Source organism: Bos javanicus, chromosome 21 (assembly GCF_032452875.1).
Source record: "Bos javanicus breed banteng chromosome 21, ARS-OSU_banteng_1.0, whole genome shotgun sequence".
Classification (NCBI taxonomy): Eukaryota; Metazoa; Chordata; class Mammalia; order Artiodactyla; family Bovidae; genus Bos; species Bos javanicus.
Window position 1 is genome coordinate 30406210 of NC_083888.1, and position 22549 is coordinate 30428758.

A 22549-nucleotide genomic window follows, 5' to 3' on the forward strand; every position below is an offset into this window, starting at 1 on the left:
ACAGATTTAACCTAAAGCTTTATCTTCAGGAGAAAGCGGTTCTCCCTGTTGTTTTTCTTAAGAGTCCCAATTCCGACCTTCCTCCTCCTCCACACATACACCCCACCGGATACCCTGTAGGAGCCCATACACCGCTGGACCTCACAACCTCAACTGGACACTTGAGGCTACAACTATATAACAGATCTTTAAGACGGCAGAGCCAGTGACGCCTACGCCACCGCCTCTCCAGCCTTTTGCCCCAAATTGCGCGAACAGAAGCTACTGCGCAAAGACTAGCCTTCCGCCTCGCTCCGCCCTCTTCTCTTTGTTTCCACGTCCTAGGATCTCGCGAGAGTTGGGAGGCAAATCCCGCGAGCTGAGACCTGGGGCCGGCTCTGCAGCTCTCGCGGTGTTTGCGCGAGACTGCTCTTTTCCTTCCTCCCGTGCCGGTCCGCTTGCCTTCCTCCCCCTCTTCCCCACCCGGCCTCCCCCTCCTTCCCCCGCGGGCCCCCTCCCCGCAGGGATAATATGGTCTCCGGCGATGGACGCCCCAAGTGCAGGTTAGTTTCAGTCCGCCAACTGGATCTGGCAGTGGAGACGCGCGCTACCCGGGCTCCGAGTTCTTTGCTTCTGTCGCCTGGAGTCGCTTGGCCGGCGCGGGGGCCCTCCGAGCTCAGGTCCTGCTCCCCAGGGGCCTGCCTGCTGGGCCGCACTCTCTGCGCCTAGGCCGCGAGAGTCCGGCCTCGCAGCCCTCGCCCCTCAGCGTGACCCCGCCGGGGACGTCTGCTCCGCCGCTGGCTTTGACCCTTGGCGGCCTCAGCTTGTTGGCGCCGCTGTTGGCTGCCAGGGCTTCCCTATGTTCCTTAGTGGCCCTAAGGTCGAGGAAAGGCCCACCATCTTCTTCTCCCCGCCCTCCCCCGCCCCCATTTGTAAGAGATGAGGATGGGGGCCAGTGTCTCATCGCTTGGGTCTCACGCAGCTAGTTGTTTATTCCGCTGTCCAGACTCAAGCCCCTCCCTCTCTCTTTGCCTCTAGTAGCAGGGTCGGGGGTGGTCAAGGCCGATCACTGGTCAGCCGGTTCTCTGACCATTAATTATTGCAGAGCTCGGTCTCCTCCCCCACCATCCACCTTCCTCTCTTCCCCCTCAGCAGAAAAAGAAAAACATTATGTACTCTGAGAAAGTGGGCTATGCTTATCGCATCTCATTTCAGACCAAGGTCCTAACAGTGTTGGGGGTCCTGCCCACCCACCGCAGTGAGTCTGCACAAAAGATCTCAAGGTTCTGTAACCTCAAGGGTGCCTCTCTGCCACTTCCCCCAAGAACCTTAGAAGCAGGGGCACATTCAGATGAGACCCGTGGGTCCTCGTAGATAAGCTTCAATTCGTGCATAACCAGAAAGACGGGTCTTTTAGGGAAAATCTGCTATTTTACCCAGATATTTTGTTGTTCACTTTTACCTTTAGGCGTAAGGCCTATTAAGGTCTTATCTGATAAGTTGTTTGGTTTGCTTTTGATTTTGTTCATGTTGTTGAATGCTGTGTAAATGTCTATCTTTTGATTATTTAAAAAAAATCAGTTCTAACATAATTGTGGTGTTCTCAAATTGCCCTGTTTGTATTTATGCAATTTTCAGGACATGTCTTCACAAACGTGTGTATACATCATTTAAATCATTCTTATTGTCCCTTTCCAGGTATTCTTTATTATCGCGTTTCAGGAGTTAATTATTTTGCCAGTTTTTGTTTGACAGAGTCATGGTTTAGAGTTGTACTGTCCAGTAGAGTGGACACAAGGCACGTGTGACTATTTAAATTAATTAAATAAAATTTGAAAGGATTCCTCTGTCTCTGTAACCACATTTTAAGTGGTCAGGGGCCCCATGTGTCTAATGACTACCTTATTGAACAGCTCAGATACAGAACATTTGTGCCATTGGAGAAAATTCTGTTGGACAAATCTGGTTTCTAGGTGTTTTCACTTTGAATAAGGCACTTTGTAACAGTGTATAATGAAAGGTTTTTTTTTTTTCTTCCCAGGATATGCCTTTGAGTACCTTATTGAAACATTAAATGACAGTTCACATAAGAAGTTCTTCAATGTTCCTAGACTTGGAGGCACCAAGTATGGTAATGTTGCTTACATTTTCTTGGGTTTATTTAGTTTCTAATAATAAAAATGCATTTGTCAAGCTGAGTTGAAGAAATTTTAAGTTTATTCCCACCATGTCATAGTAGGCACACCTACACATATCTCTAACATTGGGACAGCTTTCGTGAGAGGAGGATGTAAGCCCATACCGTAGCTTCTTATTTTCAAATCTTAAGTTAGTTTTGTAATGATTTTTTCTTTCCCTGAAGAAACTACTAATACATTTTTAAAAGCAATAAAAACCTGACTGATGATATTCTAGAGCTATTAAATGTATATTTTAATTTTTCAAGTGAACAGTTCCAAGAGTTCTTTATCTAGTGTCCTTTTATTAGGAATCATCAATAGGGCCCACTGATTTGAGTTGTTGACCAGGGCATGGTTTGCCCAGGCTTGTGCACCAGCCCTCTTGGCAGACCTTTGCAGGCTCCTGATCAGGATCAAACCTTTCACTGAAGCCTCAGAAGAGTGAATTTGGCGGAACCGCATAGTATTGGATGAAGCCTTGACTTTATTGACAACTGAGTAACTTTCTCAACCAGGCTACTAAAGGGAAGACATGTTTGAAAGAGTAATTTAGATTATTCTTTTCTGACTTTTCAGTGAAAAGAGAAATTAAATGCCAAATCTGTTGTAGTTTTGGAAAGTTTTCTTTAACCTTGGGATTTTTTATTTTTGTTTTTTCCCTTCTTGTGTTGGTTAAGAAGATTGCTTTTGATTTTTCTGTAGGTTTTATACTCTAGCAGTATTTTCTTGTGTATTCTGAGAAGATTTAGATATTTTAGAGTGTATTTTGGAGAAGATGCCTGTCTGAGAATTAGGTTGCCATTTAAAAATAAACATTTCACCAAAATCTTTTACTCTGCCTATTTAGTTGCTGTGATTTGAGAGGTTATCTTTTCTTAGTGCCATGTGTTGTTCATTCACATTTATTTTATCTTTTCACTGATGAGTTTGTATTAATTTTGAAAAGGGAACAGCTAAGTTGATTATATACATGAAAGATCTTTTTTTTCCCACTGTACTTATCTCAAATATCTGGGCTTCCCTTGTGGTTCAGCTGGTGAATCCACCTGCAATGTGGGAGACTTGGGTTCGATCCCTGGGTTGGGAAGATCCCCTGGAGAAGGGAAACACTACCCACTCCAGTATTCTGATCTGGGCTGGAGAATTCCATGGACTGTAGTCCATGGGGTCAAAAAGAGTTGGACATGACTGAGTGACTTTCACTTATCTCAAATATCTAGTGATTCTGGCCTGGAAATTTCTTAACCCACATTTTATAGCTTAGTAAAGTAAAAGAACATATGTGGGGATGTTTTTAGTTTTGAGTATAAGTTCTTTCTGTGGATAATTTGTGGAAATGTGCCTACTTGAAGATAGCCTGTATTTCCCAAATGCAGGAAATCAAAACAACTATAAAATACGTTGAGAGAATGATCAATAGTGTAAGAGCTATATTATCTCTGGAAAATAAGCTGTTGTGAGCATCTGTACATAATTGAATTCCAGAGTACCAGGGTTTTTATAACCATGATAAATATAATAATAGAACGCCTGTATATATAAATGCCTTTAAAACAGAAATTTGGGTTTTATTTCTCTGGGGTTAAGATATTGTTGTTGTTTTTTTTAATAGAATGGTTACTATGAGAGGTTTATTGTATAGTTACCAAAATAATTTCTTAATGAGTGTTTAATAGGGAATAAAATTTGGAAGAATTGATATTGAAAGAAAGGAGAAACTTGAGTAGAAAAACAGAAAAATCCTTGTTGGATTTTTGTGGAGGGACCAAATTGAATGGCCTCCCAGACCTGTGCTTAAGAGACATTGCTTTGGTGGTCACCCGGAGAAGGCAATGGCAACGCACTCCAGAACTCTTGCCTGGAAAATCCCATGGATGGAGGAGCCTGGTAGGCTGCAGTCCATGGGGTCGCAAAGAGTTGGATTCGACTGAGGGACTTCACTTTCACTTTGGTGATCACGACGGTTCCCGACCACTGTGTTCTCTGATTCCCACGTTCGAATACCTACCAGGCTGAGAATCATGGTTGTAATGAGTAACTTAATGAAGGGAAAACGTTCTGGCTCTCTTACGTGTTGGGGAGAAAAGGTAGTCTAGAACACTCTTCTAAGCTCCCTGCTAACTGTGTCAGGAATGCCTGCAGCTGCAGGAACCAGAATCCTCCTGTACAGTGACTCTAACAAATAGGGGTTTATTTTTCTCATCTAATAAGAAGTCTGGGTGTGGACATACTGGGACTGTATAGCACCAACATCAGCAGGGACTTAGGCTTTTCTCTTTTTTTCTGTTTGCTTTCATTTTGCGGGTTGCAAATAGCTGTTGTACCTCCAGGCATTATGTACATATTATAAGCAGGTGGAAGGGCAAAACAGGAAGAAAAACCCTCCCCAGGAGCTTATCTCCTTGGCCAAAATTTTCTTACCTCTCTCAACTTTAAAGCCTGAAAGATTCCGTTTTCTGACTTTTGCAATAGGGAAAGACAAGGGAAAAGTGGTTGGGAGTGAGTGGTGAGTGAACTAGCCTAGGCTGTCTGACTCACTAACAATGCTTCCCTTTATTAAGTCTGTTCTTAGATAGAATACAACACAAATTATTTGATTTTTGCTTTTTTATTGCCATTTTACCTTTTTGCTTCTCTAGTTTATACTCAACGGATCCTTATGGAAGGGCTTCCTTGGGTGGCTCAGTGGTAAAGAATCTGCCTGCCAGTGCAAGAGATTCAGGTTGGATCCCTGGGTGGGGAAGATCCCCATTAGAAGGAAATGGCAACCCACTCCAGTATGCTTGAGTGGAAAATCCCATTGTCAGAGGAGCCTGGCAGGCTAGTCCTGCCAGGACTAGCAAACGGGGTTGCAAATGAGTCGGACACAACTTGGCGACTACCTTACAGTAGTGGAATATGCACGTCATGCATATTGATCACATTTTAAACTTATATAATCTCACTAGTGGCAAAATGCTGTTTTAACCATCTGGAGCTGTTTACCTGGCACTTGAGTGCACTGACTACAACCTTAGAAATTTTGAGTGATTTTCTTAAGTAGATCTCTGAATTTGAAAATATACCTGGTTCCCAGGAAGAGAGAAATCACTGTTGCTTGGAATGGCAGAGGGATTACAGAGGCCAGTTAACACTTGGGGGATTTAGAATGGCTGGCAAGCATAATGGAAGACATAAATGAAAATGAGTGAGGAGGAGGGCGGTGAAGACACTGGCCTGGCTCTAGTGAAACATATTTTAGCAAGTGGCTGTTATTGGGCAAAAGGGCTTTCAGGCTGGTATAAAGCCTCAGGCTGCCTTCTTTATCTCATTTTATCTCATTCATCTTTCTCTTTCCCTTCCTAATTGCTTCCTTTGTAACCGTAGTACTGCTCAATCCTGTAGTGGAGCTAGGACTTGGTTTTCCAAATCCTACCTTACAATTTCCAAAAGAAAATCTGTATTTAATTTTTTAGGAGAGTTTTTATTGATTATAAGAAGTTAGGTTGGGATTGAAAATCACAGACAGAAACATTATAAGCAGTGTAGAGACAGTTTCATTTTTATGTGCATATATAAATATATGTAAATGTGCTACTTTAACAAAAATACAGTGTGTATTGTTTTGTAATCTTTTTTAATTTAATATATCACGAACATCTTTGTTTGTCATTGAATACAAGTATCCCTTGCTCTCTCAGTCTGTGTGGTTTATGAACCAGGGAGTGTGAGTTTTGAGTAGAAAGGGTTATATACACTTTTCTACAGCTTCTCAGGGCTGCACAGTATTGTCTATATGAAAGCCTCATGGTTTAGTTACCAGATCTTTGAATATTGAAGTTGTTACCATCTTTTCTGTATTTATAAACAAAGCTGTGTGTGAGGTAGTTAAGTTTTGATGCCAGCTCATTATATAGCATTATTGGATTGACATTATTGTTTCCTCCATCCCCTTCAGGTACTTTTCTTTTTCACTGGTACTGTATATGTACTGTCTCTTCCAGTCATTGCCCTTCAGTCAATATAAGGAACAAAAACTCACTTAACTCAGCATTCAAGAAAGAAGATGCTGTTGCAGTTTCCAGACATCCAATGGCAAAGGAAGAAAGCTCAGTCAGGCCTCATGGGAACTAGAATTTCTAAGCCAGAGGCTGTTCGTTCTGTCATGTGGAGATTGCCTGTTCTCTTTACCCTTGTTTCTTTTTGAATGTCTGCTCTCCAGTCTTCTCTCTCTGTAGCCCACTTTACTTACTGGTATTGTGTAATAGACAGTATTCCCACTGCCAGCCCTCTCTGTATGTTATGCTGGGCTTACCAGCCCGCTAATGCCTATATCCCCAAATGACTTTTTCACCTATTGTTTTAAGGGCTTCCCTGGTGGCTTAGATGGTAAAGCGTCCGCCTGCAGTGCGGGAGACCCAGGTTTGATCCCTGGGCTGGGAAGATCCCTTGGAGAAGGAAATGGCAACCCACTCCAGTACTCTTGCCTGGAAAATTCCATGGACTGAGAGGCTCCTCAGAGCCTGGTAGGCTACAGTCCATGGGGTCGCAAAGAGTCGGACACAACTGAGCGACTACAGTTAACCTATAGTTTGACTGGGCAAATCAGACATCTGTTGCTGGTCAGTTATCTTACTGACAGGAGCACAAATCCTTGTTTTCTAATCTTGTCTCTCCCATGGACTCTGGAAAGGGCAGTAAGTTGGGTAAGCAATGAAATAGTTTGCTTATAATGTTTATACACAAGGCATAACTTGCTAAGGATTACCTTTACCTAATGTGATTCAGGAGAAGGCAATGGCACCCCACTCCAGTACTCTTGCCTGGAAACTCCCATGGACGGAGGAGCCTGGTAGGCTGCAGTCCATGGGGTCGCTAAGAGTTGGACACGACTGAGCGACTTCACTTTCACTTTTTCACTTTCATGCATTGGAGAAGGAAATGGCAACCCACTCCAGTGTTCTTGCCTGGAGAATCCCAGGGACGGGGGAGCTTGGTGGGCTGCCGTCTACGGGGTCACACAGAGTCGGACACGACTGAAGCGACTTAGCACAATGTGATTCTATTCCATCTATAACCATGCATTCACCAGCCTTCCATATTTTGTCCAGTGGTCTGTTGGTTTTAACTGTGCTTTTGTAGATAGTTTCTGTTCTGGATTGGGTCCTTTTGGTAGCAGAGAACAGACACCCACTAGCTCAAGTGAAGAAAGATTTATTCTGATATTACAGAGCTCCCAGGCAATGAAAGGTGGCTGTATCTCAAGAAAATGGGCAGTGGGCCTGGAATTAAGAGAGCTCTTTAATGTTCCTCTCAGTGCTTCCTGACCCCTCTCCACTCTTCTGCTCCACTGCAGACAAGCTGCCTCCGCTTGCTACATTGATACACGGCCACAAATGGCAGCCTCTGTCTCTAGCTTAGTGCTTAACAACTTTCTGGTTCAGTCTGTGTCCTGACTGCAAATTCCTGAGAGAGGAATCTAATTGTCCTAGTGTATTTTTTCCACTAGGCCATTGGTCATTTACCTGCCAAGGGGTTGGCTCTTGCTTCAGTGCTATAGCCAGGGAGGTAATGGGACACTGAGCACTCTCCATTCCACAGCTGGCAGTTTGGACAGGCATCATGAAGTCCGCCTGTTGTGTTAGCAGATAGTGCAAGATCACATGCTTACCAGGAGCAGATGAGAAGAGTGAGTTTGCTTGTACCTTTGTCAATAATAGATACTGTTTTGTTTGGTTTTCTCTACCTTTGTCAGTGAGTGCCAAGAAAAAAATCTTAAAGAAGCAGGAATCTGTTTTCTCTTTCCGCCGCCTTAGGTGCTCCATAGCAAAATTAAAACAACAGCAGCAAAGGTCAGAGTTGTTTATTGGAAATCAATCCCATCCAGCCTGGTACTGGTTAGGGAGAGAGAAACAATACCTTGACTAATGAGACATGGGGGTGAGTTAATACTGTTGCAAAATCATTGTTGTTGAACCACCTCTTAGACCTGGGGTTACAGGGCCTTCTAAAAGAGTTTCTTAATCTTTTCTCCAGGCTCCTGGCCTCAAACAGGGATTTTAGGTTTACCCTAAAGCTACTCAAGCAGGTTCTTACCAGTCCCCTTACTCTCTTAGTCTGGACTCCAAAGATACCCTCTATGAGGCTTTAGGCAGGCCTAGAGTGTTTGAGTAATTTCTCCTTGCTTCAGTCTTCAGTATATTACTCTTTCATATTTAGTTTACCTAAAGCCTGTTGTTAATACTGGTATCTCCTATGGGTAATTTCTCCATCTACTGTTTAAACCTGGAATGATCACTTTTGAGAAATAACAAAACCCTTTTACATTATCTGTCTTCACCACATTGCTTTGTGGTTGGCAGGGAAGATAGTTTTATGCAGATAAAGAAATTAGACTAAAAATCTGAATAAATTGCCTAAGATCACATATCTTCTAAGTGAGAAGATTTAGTCTTAGACTTGTATCTTCTGATTTCAGACCAGTGTCCACCTCCCTTAATACCATTCTGTTTCCCAATTTAATGGCATTAATAAAGTGCTAGTTAGTGTTTATTATTTACTGTGTTCACTCTAGGATAAGTTCTGTTATTATCCACTTGGCCAAGATACTGCTCCTAAGTATTACGTAATAAGCGGTGGAGGAGAAGTTTGAACAGAGACCTGTGAATCCAAAGCCTGTGTGTGTAAAACTGCTGTGCTGGGGGTTGTATGCTCGCGCTTACAGGACTGTAGAGGCACCATATACAAGCAGAGTGGCTCTGGCTGTAATTGTGTTACACTGGAGAGCAGATGCCCTATATAAAGGAGTAAATGCTACTCAGTTCCAGCAAAAATGTGAGATTGGAGTTATAAAATTTTCTCTTTATCTTAAGGAGCCAGAAATTTGGGTTTTCCTGTTTAAAAAAATCTCTAATATTTCAGTGTTGGCAGTTGAACTTTAAAATGTTAAAACTCTGTGTAAAACAAAACGTATCTGTAGGCCGGTTTCTGAGCCCGGCACTGAGAGATGCATTATATTGCCTAATCTTGGTAGCAGCCACTTAACCTTCAGTGGTAAGATCTGCAGTCCTGGAGACGCTTTTCATCAGCCGCCTCCCATGTAAAACAGCAGGCCTCAGCATCTTTTTTTTAAAGGTTGAACCACCTCTGAGATCTACTGAGTAATTGATCAAAAGGATATCTATTGTTATCAGTTCATTTCAGAAGTATGATAACACACATTATTGTACTTTTTCAGTTTAAGTCACCAGCTTGTTCTGGTTCCCCAGGTGTCTTTTTGATTACCTATCCTTAAAGGATTAGCTTTCCAGATTGATAGGATTCTAGAAATTCCTGGTTAGAACAGGTGGCATTAATCCAGCCCAGTTCTCTGCTTGGTGCATGTATCTCTCAACAACCCTGTTTAATTTATTCAGTTAGCATGGAGTACTGACATGTTCTTGGCGAGTGAAAGATGGCTAAGATGGTATCTTTGTGCTTAAGAAAGCACACAGTTTAGTAATGGAAAGGGAAATATAATATAAATAATTATTAACTGTGATACAAGAGTAACTGTAAGATGTTCGGAAATGCTGTATTATATGTTACTGTAAGGCTGACAGAGAATACCCAAGGAACAGCAGATTGGAAGCGAGTCAGAGATCACTGGAGAAGTTGTGGTTTAACTCATTAGATAGCAGAGACGTTTGCTGCTTTGGTCAGGCTGGAGCTGGTCTGGAGTTGCTGCACAAGCAGTTGGCCATCCTCGATCAGGCAGGGGACTGGGCAAGCCGCATCTGGTGGTGTGGAGATGTGTATGGATAACAGATGCTGGTGGGGGCAAGAGTCCTTCAGAGTCATGGGACACATGGGGGCTTGCAGAAGCAGCAGCTGCTCATTGTGTGACCCTGCAGGCAGCTTGCAGGGAAAGTGCAGGCAGTGGCAAGGCAAAGGCTGTTCTGTGTGGAGCTTCTTGATCCAGGTACTGGCACAGGCAGGAGTCTTTCAGAGTGCATAGCTGCCTGGGGGCTCTCGGTGCCCATGTTAAAGGGGGGCTGTGGTGATACTAATAAAGATGTATGTCTGCATTTTTTATATATTGTATAATAAAATGTGTCTGCATTTGACAGATCTGTATAACTCAGTGAAACTTTATTTCTCAAAGATCTTCAGTGCACACAGTGAGTAGATGTTGATGGGACTAGATAAGAGACAGACAGGCTTACTTCATTCATTTTTGAAAAAAGGTCAGCCAGATATCCATGTTTGAATAACCAGAGTTTGTCAGTTGTTGTTTCAAGTAAAAATAGTATTCTTTGGGAAAACTGGCTAATTTAGCTTGTAATTCAGTCACACAAGTGTTTTTCCCTCAAGCAACTATTGTACTTTGGTTTTGAGCGGAAATGCTTTTATACACTTAATTGTTGTCACACAGAATATTGAGACTTGACCTCAGTGATTGAGATTTAATACAATTAATACTTTTTCTGCTTCATCAAGGACATTCTTAAGTGAACCTGGTATTTTGTATGAAAGTGAACAATACAGTGAAAATGAAGAAGACAGTGAGTACAAGTACAGTTGGTGCCATTGCTCTGAGTCCTGTAAGGCACCAGCAGTTTTATCCACCATTGTTTTTGAACCTTCAGTACATATGTCAAAATGGTGGGAAAAGCAAATAACTTAAGGATGATGCCTAGATGCTTTGGCATAAGCATGTGGGTGGATGGTGGTGCTGTTCACTGAGCTTCGGAACACAGAAGATGATAGTGATATGGGACAGGGCAGAGGGAAGATCATTGAGTCCCGTTTAGGTACTAGTGAGCTTGGGCACATACCAGTATTCAGGTAAAGATGTTTGTGAGGCAGTTAGCTGCATGGTTCTAGAGCTCAGGCGACAGACCTGGACTGCAGAAGAATATTTTGGTATTACTGTGGAGATAGTATGTTGAAGCCACGGGATCAACTGAAGCTCCTAAGAGGAGACAGTATGGAGTGAGAAAAGAAGTGAGCCTAGATGTGAACTCTGAAGAACTCCTACATTTGAAGATCAGGTAAAGGAAAGATTGAAGGCAAAAGGAGAAGGGGGCATCAGAGGATGAGCCGGTTAGTTAGCATCACTGACTCAATGGACATGAATTAGAGCAAACTCCGAGAGATAGTAGACAGAGGAGCCGTGGCTTGGGGTCCGTGGGGTCGCTAAGAGTTGGACGTGACTTAGTGACTTAACAACGACAAAGGAGTAGAGGTCGGCCAGGAAACCAAAACAGGGCTGCCAGAAAATGTTAAGAACTGTAAAGGAGCGAACAGTTTGCTGTCCTTGCAAGTTAAACTGACAGTTTGCTAAATGCTGGCAGAAGACACAAAACTGTTGGATCAGAGACAATGGATAGTTTATTACCCATAGCAAAGCGGTGTGCTTGGTACCAGCATTTGTTGAAGAGGGCCAGGTAAAACCTGCACACGAGGTTGTGTTAACGAAGAGGAAATCTGACTTAGGGAACCCAAATCTTTCACAACGGACGGTTGCATGCCTGCCCTTTGCTCCAATAAGAGACACTGTGTTTATCTCCCAAGGCTAGTCATTATATTAACATCTTTTTAAAGACAGTCTGGAACAAAGCCAGTCATCGCTTCTGCTTGCAAGTGGTGCAGAAATGTGAGATAGGAGACATGGAAAATGGTATTGTGAAAGTCAGTAGAAAAAGAATGTTTCAAAGAGGAGGAAATTGTTAGCTCCGTTGAATATTGTAGAGAAGATATTGTAATTCTAGTTAGAACTCTTTCATTGATACTTTGAGAAATCAGATTAGTCTGGGCTGAAGTTTAGAAGTATAAGAGGAAATGTGTAGGAAAGTGGACATTGGGAATATGAGGGACTCAAAAAACTTGGTTGAGAGTTTGAAGAAAGCAGTACTTGGAAACTGTGTGTGTACTTGTGTACACAAGTTTGTGTGAAACTGGAGGTAGGAACTTTAAATGATGATGGGAAAAATCCAGTTCAAGGATAGAAAAGGAGAGGAAAGGTGAGAAAATTGTTAGACTCATCTCAGATGAGTCCTAATGTGTAACTGGGAATTGCATACAGAGCTCCTATAGTAAGTTGGCATTTGGTAGGAAGAGGTCCACAGCTGCCTTCTTAATTGGGAAAAGGATAAATCCAGAGGTATCTAGGCTTATGTGTAAAGTAGGAAGAAGCCGAGGTAGCTAGTCTGTGCTGTTAGGGCTCTGGAGTATCCACCTATAGATATACTTTAAGAATTAAATGAGGTAATGTATATAAAACACCTTGATACATATGCCATCAGATCAGATCAGATCAGATCAGTCACTCAGTCGTGTCCGACTCTTTGCGACCCCATGAATTGCAGCACGCCAGGCCTCCCTGTCCATCACCAACTCCCGGAGTTCACTGAGACTCACGTCCATCGAGTCCGTGATGCCATCCAGCCATCTCATCCTCTGTCGTCCCCTTCTCCTGCTGCCCTCAATCCCTCCCAGCATCAGAGTCTTCTCCAATGAGTCAACTCTTTGCATGAGGTGGCCAAAGTACTGGAGTTTCAGCTTCAGCATCATTCCTTCCAAAGAAATCCCAGGGCTGATCTCCTTCAGAATAGACTGGTTGGATCTCCTTGCAGTCCAAGGGACTCTCAAGAGTCTTCTCCAACACCACAGTTCAAAAGCATCAATTCTTCGGTGCTCAGCCTTCTTCACAGTCCAACTCTCACATCCATACATGACCATAGGAAAAACCAAGCCTTGACTAGACGAACCTTTGTTGGCAAAGTAATGTCTCTGCTTTTGAATATGCTATCTAGGTTGGTCATAACTTTCCTTCTAAGGAGTAAGCGTCTTTTAATTTCATGGCTGCAATCACCATCTGCAGTGATTTTGGAGCCCGGAAAAATAAAGTCTGACACTGTTTCCATTGTTTCCCCATCTATTTCCCATGAAGTGATGGGACCGGATACCATGATCTTTGTTTTCTGAATGTTGAGCTTTAAGCCAACTTTTTCACTCTCCACTTTCACTTTCATCAAGAGGCTTTTGAGTTCCTCTTCACTTTCTGCCATAAGGGTGGTGTCATCTGCATATCTGAGGTTATTGATATTTCTCCCGGCAATCTTGATTCCAGTTTGTGTTCCTTCCAGTCCAGCGTTTCTCATGATGTACTCTGCATATAAGTTAAATAAATAGGGTGACAATATACAGCCATAGTAGATCTTAAATGAATAACTATAGATATTACTGTCTAAAAAGTTGAAGAAGAAAATTGTATTGGTTTTCTGTTACTGCATAATACATTTTAAATCAAAAGGCTTTGTGGTTAAAGCATTAAGTAAACATTATCCCACAGTTTCTATGGGTCAGGAATTTAAAAATGTCTTAGTTGAATAGTTCTGGCTCAGGATCTCTCATGAAGTTACAGCTAGGTGTTAGTTGGGGCAGCGGTTATCTAAAGGCCTGATGGGCTAGAGGACCCGCTTTTAGTGCAGCCCATTCACATGACTGGCAAGTCGGGCTTACTGTTGGCACAGAGGCCTCAGTTTTATTCCACATGAGCCTCTCCTCAGTGCTTCTTGATTGTCCTTATAACAGACTGCCAATTTCTCCCAGAGTGAGCTATCCAAGAGAAGAAGGCTGATGCTGAAATACTTGTAACCTAGCATTAGAAGTCATGCACTGTCATGAACCTAGCAGTTATATATACTAAGGGAGGTGAGTCAGGCAGAGAAAGACAAGTACAGAATGTTATTGCTTGTATATGAAATCTAAAAGAATGATACAAATGAACGTATTTACAAAACAAAAATAGACTCACAGACATAGAAAACAAACTTATGGTTACTAGTGGGGAAGGGGACGGGGGAGGGATAAATCAGGAGTTTAGTATTAGCAGATATATACTGCTATTTATAAAATAGATAAACAAGAGGGACCTACTGTATAGCATAGGTAGCTAGATTCAGTATTTTACAATAAACCATAATGGTGTGTGTGTGTATCTGAGTCATTTTGCTGTATACCAGAAACTAACTCAACATTGTAAATTAACTGTACTTCAATGCAAGAAAGAAAGAAAAACCCACTGTCATCTCTGCCATACTCTTGGTAACACAAACAGCTGATTTTCAGTGTAGGTTGTGTGAGAGCATGAATGCTGAGAGGTGAAGATTACTGGTATCATCTTGGAGGCTGGTGACTGCAGAGAGAAATAAGAAATAAATTGTTTTGTTTGTGGGAGAAGGCGTTGTTTGCATCTTTCCTTGCTGTGGGCCTCTAGTAGTTTTCATGAAATTAGACAGATCTGCAAGTCAGTACTCCTTAATGATGAAATGTCTACTCTTAGCACACTCTTTATTTGATAATTGCTTTTTACTTTAATGCTAGTTTTCAAATGGGAGAGTTAAAAAACAGTAAGACCACTGAAACTATAACTGAAAGAGTAGCTCTGCCCTAAATTTTTATTCTGCAGAGAATACTATTTTTAATCCTTTTGGTCATTTCTTTTAATAATTTCCTCCATATTATTAAATACCCTTGCCTATACAGCTGTTTCTTGATCTTTCAGTTTTAGACTTTACTGACTTTTTACTGTGGAAAATGAGAATTTGGCACTTTTCTTCTGCGTATATACCACGTACCTCTTCCTAATATAGTTATAATTTTGGTTAAAACAATACTCAGTCAGTTCAGTTCAGTTCAGTTGCTCAATCGTGTCCGACTCTTTGCGACCCCATGAATCGCAGCACGCCAGGCCTCCCTGTCCATCACCGACTCCCGGAGTTCACTCAGACTCATGTCCATCGAGTCAGTGATGCCATCCAGCCATCTCATCCTCTGTCGTCCCCTTCTCCTCCTGCCACCAATCCCTCCCAGCATCAGGGTCTTTTCCAGTGAGTCAACTCTTTGCATCAGGTGGCCAAAGTATTGGAATTTCAGCTTCAGCATCAGTCCTTCCGTTGACCACCCAGGACTGATCTCCTTTAGGATGGATTGGTTGGATCTCCTTGCAGTCCAAGGCACTCTTAAGAGTCTAACACCACAGTTCAAAAGCATCAATTCTTCAGCGTTCAGCTTTCTTCACAGTCCAGTTCTCACATCATACATGACCACTGGAAAAACCATAGCCTTAACTAGATGGACCTTTGTTGGCAAAGTAATGTCTCTGCTTTTTAATATGCTATCTAGGTTAGTCGTAACTTTCCTTCCGAGGAGTAAGCGTCTTTTAATTTCATGGCTGCAATCACCATCTGCAGTGATTTTGGTACTTATAACTATAAATATTCTCAACCAGTCCATGTAGTAAATGACGATTGCATCTCGTTTCTCCTACAACTTTGTATATTTTTTTTTTCTGGAATTAATGATTGTCCTTTTTTGTTTGCTTAGTTTTCTGTGTCCTTATCAATAATTCATCTCCATGCTCTCCAGAAGAACTAAACTCCTGGTATAACCAAGTATAACCATCTCTTGGCAGCATACCATCTGGACTTCATTTTATGCTGCATTTGAGGCTGACCGCACTGTGGCTCACTTACAGTATTGCCCTAGAAGAGTCTCTGCTCTTTCTTATGTTAGACTGTTTCCTAAATTTCATGATTTTTTACTCTCCAGTTCCTTATTTTATAGACCATATCCTGATAGCTTCCTACATAAGGGTGCCTGTGACTAATTTTTTTTTAATTTGCCACTGCTTGGCTGTTTTTCTTTTTCAAAACTTTATTTTGTATTGGCGTATGTATAGCTGATTAACAATGTTGTAATAGTTTCAGGTGGACAGCAAAGGGACTCAGCCATACATAGACATATATCCACTCTCCCCCAAACTCCCCTCCCATCCAGGCTGCCACATAACATTGAGCAGTTTCCTGTGCTGTACAGAGACCTTGCCTAATTAATTGATAGTTTATCTATTTACAGATTTCTAGGCTGAAAGTTATTTTCACTTGGGATTTTGAAGGGATTTTGCCTTCTAGTTTTTCACATTCCTCTTTTATTGCAGGCTATCCTGATTCCTAGTCTTTGTTTCTGATTGCCTTTTCCTTTTGTGGGCATTTAGTTTCGGCTTTCTCTTTTCTGCTCAGTCTGCTGCTGCTGCTAAGTCGCTTCAGTCGTGTCCGACTCTGTGCAACCCCATAGATGGCGGCCCACCAGGCTCCCCCGTCCCTGGGATTCTCCAGGCAAGAACACTGGAGTGGGTTGCCATTTCCTTCTCCAATGCATGAAAGGGAAAAGTGAAAGTGAAGTCGCTCAGTCGTGTCCGACTCTTCTCGACCCCATGGTCTGCAGCCTACCAGGTTCCTCCATCCATGGGATTTTCCAGGCAAGAGTACTGGAGTGGGGTGCCATTGCCTTCTCCATCTGCTCAGTCTATTACCAGTCAATTAAGGACCATCTTCCAAAATTTTTGTTAGCTTTGCTTCTGTTTCTTTGTTCTTGTGGGTTTATAACTTTCTTTACTGTTAACCCTAGTGGATTTCAGGAGAGAGTGGAGATAATTACTGGTGTTTATTTTTACCGTATTTTGCTAGTAATCTGACAAAATGCTTTTTATGAAGATACCTGAAACAAAAAAGCTTCCTGAGGATATATTTTTCCAGAATAATTAACCAAAGTTAATTTTGTGTGTTGGCTTCTGTGATAAATTTTACTTCTTGTTATTTCCAAATGCTCTGTTGTAAAAATGTCCCCTCTGTAATTTCTCTTGGTTTGGAGGCGGGGGAGATGGGGGGTGGGCTTCATTATTTTTGATTGAGGAAAAATGGAAATGAATATTTGTTAAGTACTTACTATTTGTCATATGTTTGTTAGAGGGTTTTACATGTACTAGATAGATGATGAAGTAAGGTATTCTTCACATCTGCTATGTAGCTGGCATCCCCATTTTAAATGAGAAAATGCATCAATTTGAGTCACTTTCCAAAAGTCATACCTATTGCAGATAGCAAATAGTGGCTTTGAATTTAGTATTTCTGATTATGTAGTCCTTTATCCTCTTTACTTACAACATTTGTCAGTCTTTTGTTTCAAATATTCCACCATTTTAAAAAATCTGTAAACGTACTCCAGTATGTATCTCCGATGTACAAAAGGACTTGTAACTAACAAAATTAACAATAATTCTTTATTATGCTCTAAAATCCAGTCCATATTCACATTTCTCTGGTTTAATGTGGATTCCCTGGTATAAATATATTCTTATATAATTATGTAAGTATATTCTTATATATTTCTATAAGAAATATGTAAATGTTGGTTTATTCACACAGTATCCAAATAGGGTCCACACATGGCACTTGGTCTTTGTGTTTCTTAAATCTCTTTTAATAAAAATATTCATCCTCTCTCTTTTTTCCATGCCATTTTTATGTTGAAAAAAACAGGTTCTTTGTTCTGTAGAATGTACTACATTGTAGATTTGATTGCTTCTTCATGGTTTCATTTTATTGTCGTACTATCTCCCATGTTTCTTGGTAACTGGATGTTTGATTAGATTCATGTTTCTATTATTTTTGCAAAGAATATTTCATAGTTGGGGGCTTGTACTTCTTGCTAAATCAAGAGGCATTTAACATCTATAATGTCCTACTTTTGGTGATGCTGAGTTGGGTGTAATTGTTCTCAGCTTGATCCATCCATTATAAGTTCCCCATTCGTATATTACCTCATGATTTTATCATCCACTTATGATCCTTGTATAGATCTATTATTTCATTAGATGCTTCACATTGGTGATTTTTCTAATTATATCACTGCCCTTCTACATTTATTAGCTGTAATTCTTCTATTACAAGAAACTTTCTCTTCTTAACTATTTTGTTATTTGAAATCAGGAAAGATGGGGTTGACGATTTATTTTCCCCTCTTTGTCAGTTTTTGGAGTATTCTCTGTAGCAAAAGAGTCATTATGAACTAAGGGCTATTTATATATTTGATATATTTTAATGTGTTACAGTCATTACTCATTTTATTGCTCAGATTGACCCATTAGTGTCCCTGTTAGCTTTTGATAACTTCTTTGGTTTCTGATACCAAATGTTCCAGGCTCATTTTGTGCATGTCCTTTTCCGAATATGGAACCAATCATTTCTGCAAGGAACTCTTTTTTTTTATAATGGGAAATAATATTTAGAAACAGCAGGCTGAGTTGCTAGCGGTTCATTACTATTGGATTGTCATCATTTTAGGCATTTTCATTGATCAGAGGTAAGCAGTACATGTTCTTTTTAAAGAAACAATCATGAATTTGTACTGATGATACAAATTAAAATGTAAGGTTTTTTCTTTTTTTTTTAACTTAGCTACTCTGATTTTACACTTGTGTCATTACTCTTAAATCTTGGTTCCCAACCATAGTAAAAATGGTAAAAAGAAAGTAACTTTTTACTTTCTTCTCTTATATATGAGAATTTCAAAATTGCAGATAACAATACTAATAACTGAATATAATTTTTTCTTTATGGATGTTTTTGCCCCTAGTATATGTTCCACAATGAAATACTGTGCAACCAAAATACTGTGTGGAATACATACTGAGTTTTTTTAGTTTATCTTTTCATTGTTCTTTCTGGGGGGGTGTATGTACATTATTACATTTTTAATAGGTAATATTTTAAATTAGATATAATACACTTAAATTATATAATTTTTAATTTTATATTTAATACATTCATATTCTTATACTTGATTTTTTACTCTTACTGTAAAGGTATATATTATAAACATGGTTTTGCATTAATTTTCTCTTAATGAATATGTAGTCTGGAGATCACTTCTTAGTATTTAGAGATTATCATTCCTTTAAACAGCTGCATAGTAATCCATTGTGTGGGTTACCGTGGCTTAGCATAATTCCTTAATTTCATACTGATTCAGTCTTTCCTTTCAGTATTAAGGAAATACTTTCCAAGTGGCAAAATCTGTTGTGAGAATTTAATATAATCAAAAATTTTTTAAATATTGAAATTTATTTCTCTCTAGTATTCTTAAACTAGTAATCAAGAGTTAAGTGACAATTTTCGTGAAATGAATTTTGCTCACTTAAGCACCCTGATTTATTTTTAAACCTTAACTATTTTTTATAAAGATTCTTTTAAATTTATTACAAACTAACAATTTTTTAACATAATAGAAATGTTTTCATTATTGTATTCATTCTAATTATCTGTGCTTTTCAGTTTTTCTGTGTCTTTCCTGAATTAAGTATTTGTCAATCTTATATGCCCAAGTTAGTGCAGCTCTTGTGTAAAGGTTTTCTTTAATTAATTAATTTTCCAGTTATTTTATTAAAGTATAGGTAAAGGCTTTATCTCTGCCTTTTCAGGGTCTTAGCTTACATACAGGAAAGTCAGATTTATAGAAAGCCTCATATTAACAAGAATGGTGTTTTACTTCCTGTTTACTGGACTAAAAACTTCTTTTATATTGGAGTATAGTTGATTTCCAGTATTTTGTTGGTTTCAGGTATACAGAGTTTTATATATGTGATTCAGTTTTATATATATGTTTCAGATTATGTTCCATTGTAGTTTATTATATGATATTGAATATTATAATTCCCTGTACTCTACAGCAAATCGTTATTTCTTATTGACTAAAATTTTTTAAATTGAGAAACAGTACATCTGTGTCTTTATCTGACATTTTGCTATTATAATTTTTACAGTATGTAGTTAAGATTATTCCCTTATTAATAGTAATATTTTCTCTTGAATCAGATGTTCTGCCTTACTCGATACGGGTCCTCTTGGAAGCTGCTGTGCGAAATTGTGATGGCTTTTTAATGAAAAAGGAAGATGTTATGAACATTTTAGACTGGAAAACCAAACAGAGCAATGTTGAAGTGCCCTTTTTCCCTGCCCGTGTTCTTCTTCAAGATTTTACGTGAGTAGTAGGTTTATTTTTCATGATGAATTTTCAGAGCGTTTTCTTTCTAGAGTCATACTCCTAGATGTCTCTTAATTGTAAAGATTAATTTATAAATTTTAAAATTTTCCTTCTCTAAACTAAAGCTTCAGCAATACGTGAACCATGAACTTTCAGATGTTTAAGCTGGTTTTAGAAAAGGCAGAGGAACCAGAGATCAAATTGCCAACATCTGTTGGATCATCGAAAAAGCAAGAGAGTTCCAGAAAAACATCTATTTCTGCTTTTATTGACTATGCCAAAGCCTTTGACTGTGTGGATCACAATAAACTGTGGAAAATTCTGAAAGAGATGAGAATACCAGACCACCTGACCTGCGTCTTGAGAAACTTATATGCAGGTCAGGAAGCAACAGTTAGAACTGGACATGGAATAACAGCCTGGTTCCAAATAGGAAAAGGAGTACGTCAAGGCTGTATATTGTCACCCTGCTTATTTAACTTATATGCAGAGTACATCATGAGAAACGCTGGACTGGAAGAAGCACAAGCTGGAATCAAGATTGCCAGGAGAAATATCAATAACCTCAGATATGCAGATGACCACCACCCTTATGGCAGAAAGTGAAGAGGAACTAAAAAGCCTTTTGATGAAAGTGAAAGAGGAGAGTGAAAAAGTTGGCTTAAAGCTCAACATTCAGAAAACTTAAGATCATGGCATCTGGTCCCATCTCTTCATGACAAATAGATGGGGAAACAGTGTCAGACTTTATTTTTGGGGGCTCCAAAATCACAGCAGATAGTGACTGCAGCCATGAAATTAAAAGATGCTTACTCCTTGGAAGGAAAGTTAAGACCAACCTAGATAGCATATTCAAAAGCAGAGACATTACTTTGCCACAAAGGTCCGTCTAGTCAAGGCTATGGTTTTTCCAGTGGTCATGTATGGATGTGAGAGTTGTACTGTGAAGAAAGCTGAGTGCCGAAGAATTGATGCTTTTGAACTGTGGTGTTGGAGAAGACTCTTGAGAGTCCCTTGGACTGCAAGGAGATCCAACCAGTCCATTCTAAAGGAGATCAGTCCTGGGTGTTCATTGGAAGGACTGATGCTTAAGCTGAAACTCCAATACTTTGGCCACCTGATGCAAAGAGTAGACTCATTGGAAGAGACCCTGATGCTGGGAGGGATTGGTGGCAGGAGGAGAAGGGAATGACAGAGGATGAGTTGGCTAGAATAGCATCACTGACTCGATGCACATGAGTTTGGGTAAACTCTGGGAGCTGGTGATAAACAAGGAGACTTGGCATGTTGCGATTCATGGGCTCGCAGAGTTGGACACGACTGAGCCACTGAACTGAACTGAAACTAAAGCAATTTGTCTCACTTGTGAAGTAAGTCAGACAGAGCAGGAGAAATATCGTATGACATCCCTTATAAGTGGAATCTAAGAAGAAATGAACAAATGAACTTAGAAGCAGACTCAACAGACTTAGAGAACAAAATTACAGTTGCTGAGGGGAAGAGAGAGTAAGTTTGGGATGGACATGTGCACACTGCATATTTGAAATGGATAATCAGTAAGGACCTACTGTATAGCACGTGGAACTGTGCCCAATGTTATGTGCAACCTGGATGAGGGAAGTTTGGGGGAATGGATACACACAACCACACACACACGCACACATATATCCCTTCACTGTTCACTCCATTGTTAATCAGCTATATTCCAATGCTAAATTAAAAGTTTTTTCAAAAAATTAGAAGCTTATTTTCCTGTAGCCATTTATTTTAAAAACTGCTTCTACCTAACTGCCTACTTGTCATCCCAATAAGCTACTTGTCATCCCAATAAGCTACTTGTCATAGCCAATAGGCTTCTCAGACTTAATATGTCCTAAACGTCATTGCCCAGCCCCCTCACTTACTCCTTTTCAAGTTTTTTCTATCATAGTGAATAATGCTGTTTAGAGCAAAAACCTAGAAGTTAACCTTGCTTCCACTCTTTCCTTCATACATCATCCAGTCTATCAGCAGGTTCTGTGAGCTTTACCTTTGAAGTACACATGTCCTTAATCCAAATGCTTTTTACCATCTACACCTCCGTTGTTCTCATTCTAACCCCATTCTCACTTACCTGGACTATGACTATAATAGTCTCTGAACAAGTATCCCTGCTTCCACAGTTGGATTGGATAGTTTTATCTTTTCGCAGTAGGTGAAGTGACTTGGTTAAAAAATGTTGATAAAGGTCATATCATTCCTCCATTCTCCAGTAGGCTTCCATCACACTTAGAATAAAATCTGAAGTCTTTACTATAGCTTGAAAGACTTTGCCTAATTTGGGTGTCCAAGAATTATTTATTGGAAGACTTAACCATTAGCTGAGTTTTGAAGGAGGCGTAGGAGTTGGCTAAACAAATAAGAACATTTTCTTTACCCACTCACCTGTATCTGGTTAGTATGTTACTTCTCTGTGTACCCTGTGTATAAATACTCTTCTGTAATTGCTACTGTATCTTTCCTACAAATTCCTTGAGAACAGTTACTCTCCCTTATTTATTTAG

The 22549-nt window shown here is 40.2% G+C and overlaps 1 protein-coding gene and 1 non-coding gene across 2 annotated transcripts in view; both read left to right on the plus strand.

Moving 5' to 3' along the window:
• Window positions 1-394: 394 nt before the first annotated feature.
• IREB2 (iron responsive element binding protein 2) overlaps window positions 395-22549 on the plus strand; it is a 52777-nt gene continuing 30622 nt past the window's right edge. The window contains exons 1-3 of the mRNA XM_061394695.1: window positions 395-542; window positions 2021-2110; window positions 19838-20003. Coding sequence (XP_061250679.1) covers window positions 524-542; window positions 2021-2110; window positions 19838-20003 — 275 coding nt within the window. The 5' untranslated portion in view covers window positions 395-523. The remainder of the gene's footprint in view (window positions 543-2020; window positions 2111-19837; window positions 20004-22549) is intronic.
• TRNAC-GCA (transfer RNA cysteine (anticodon GCA)) lies at window positions 6510-6581 on the plus strand. Its single transcript has one exon. It is a non-coding gene; the product is annotated as a tRNA-Cys (tRNA).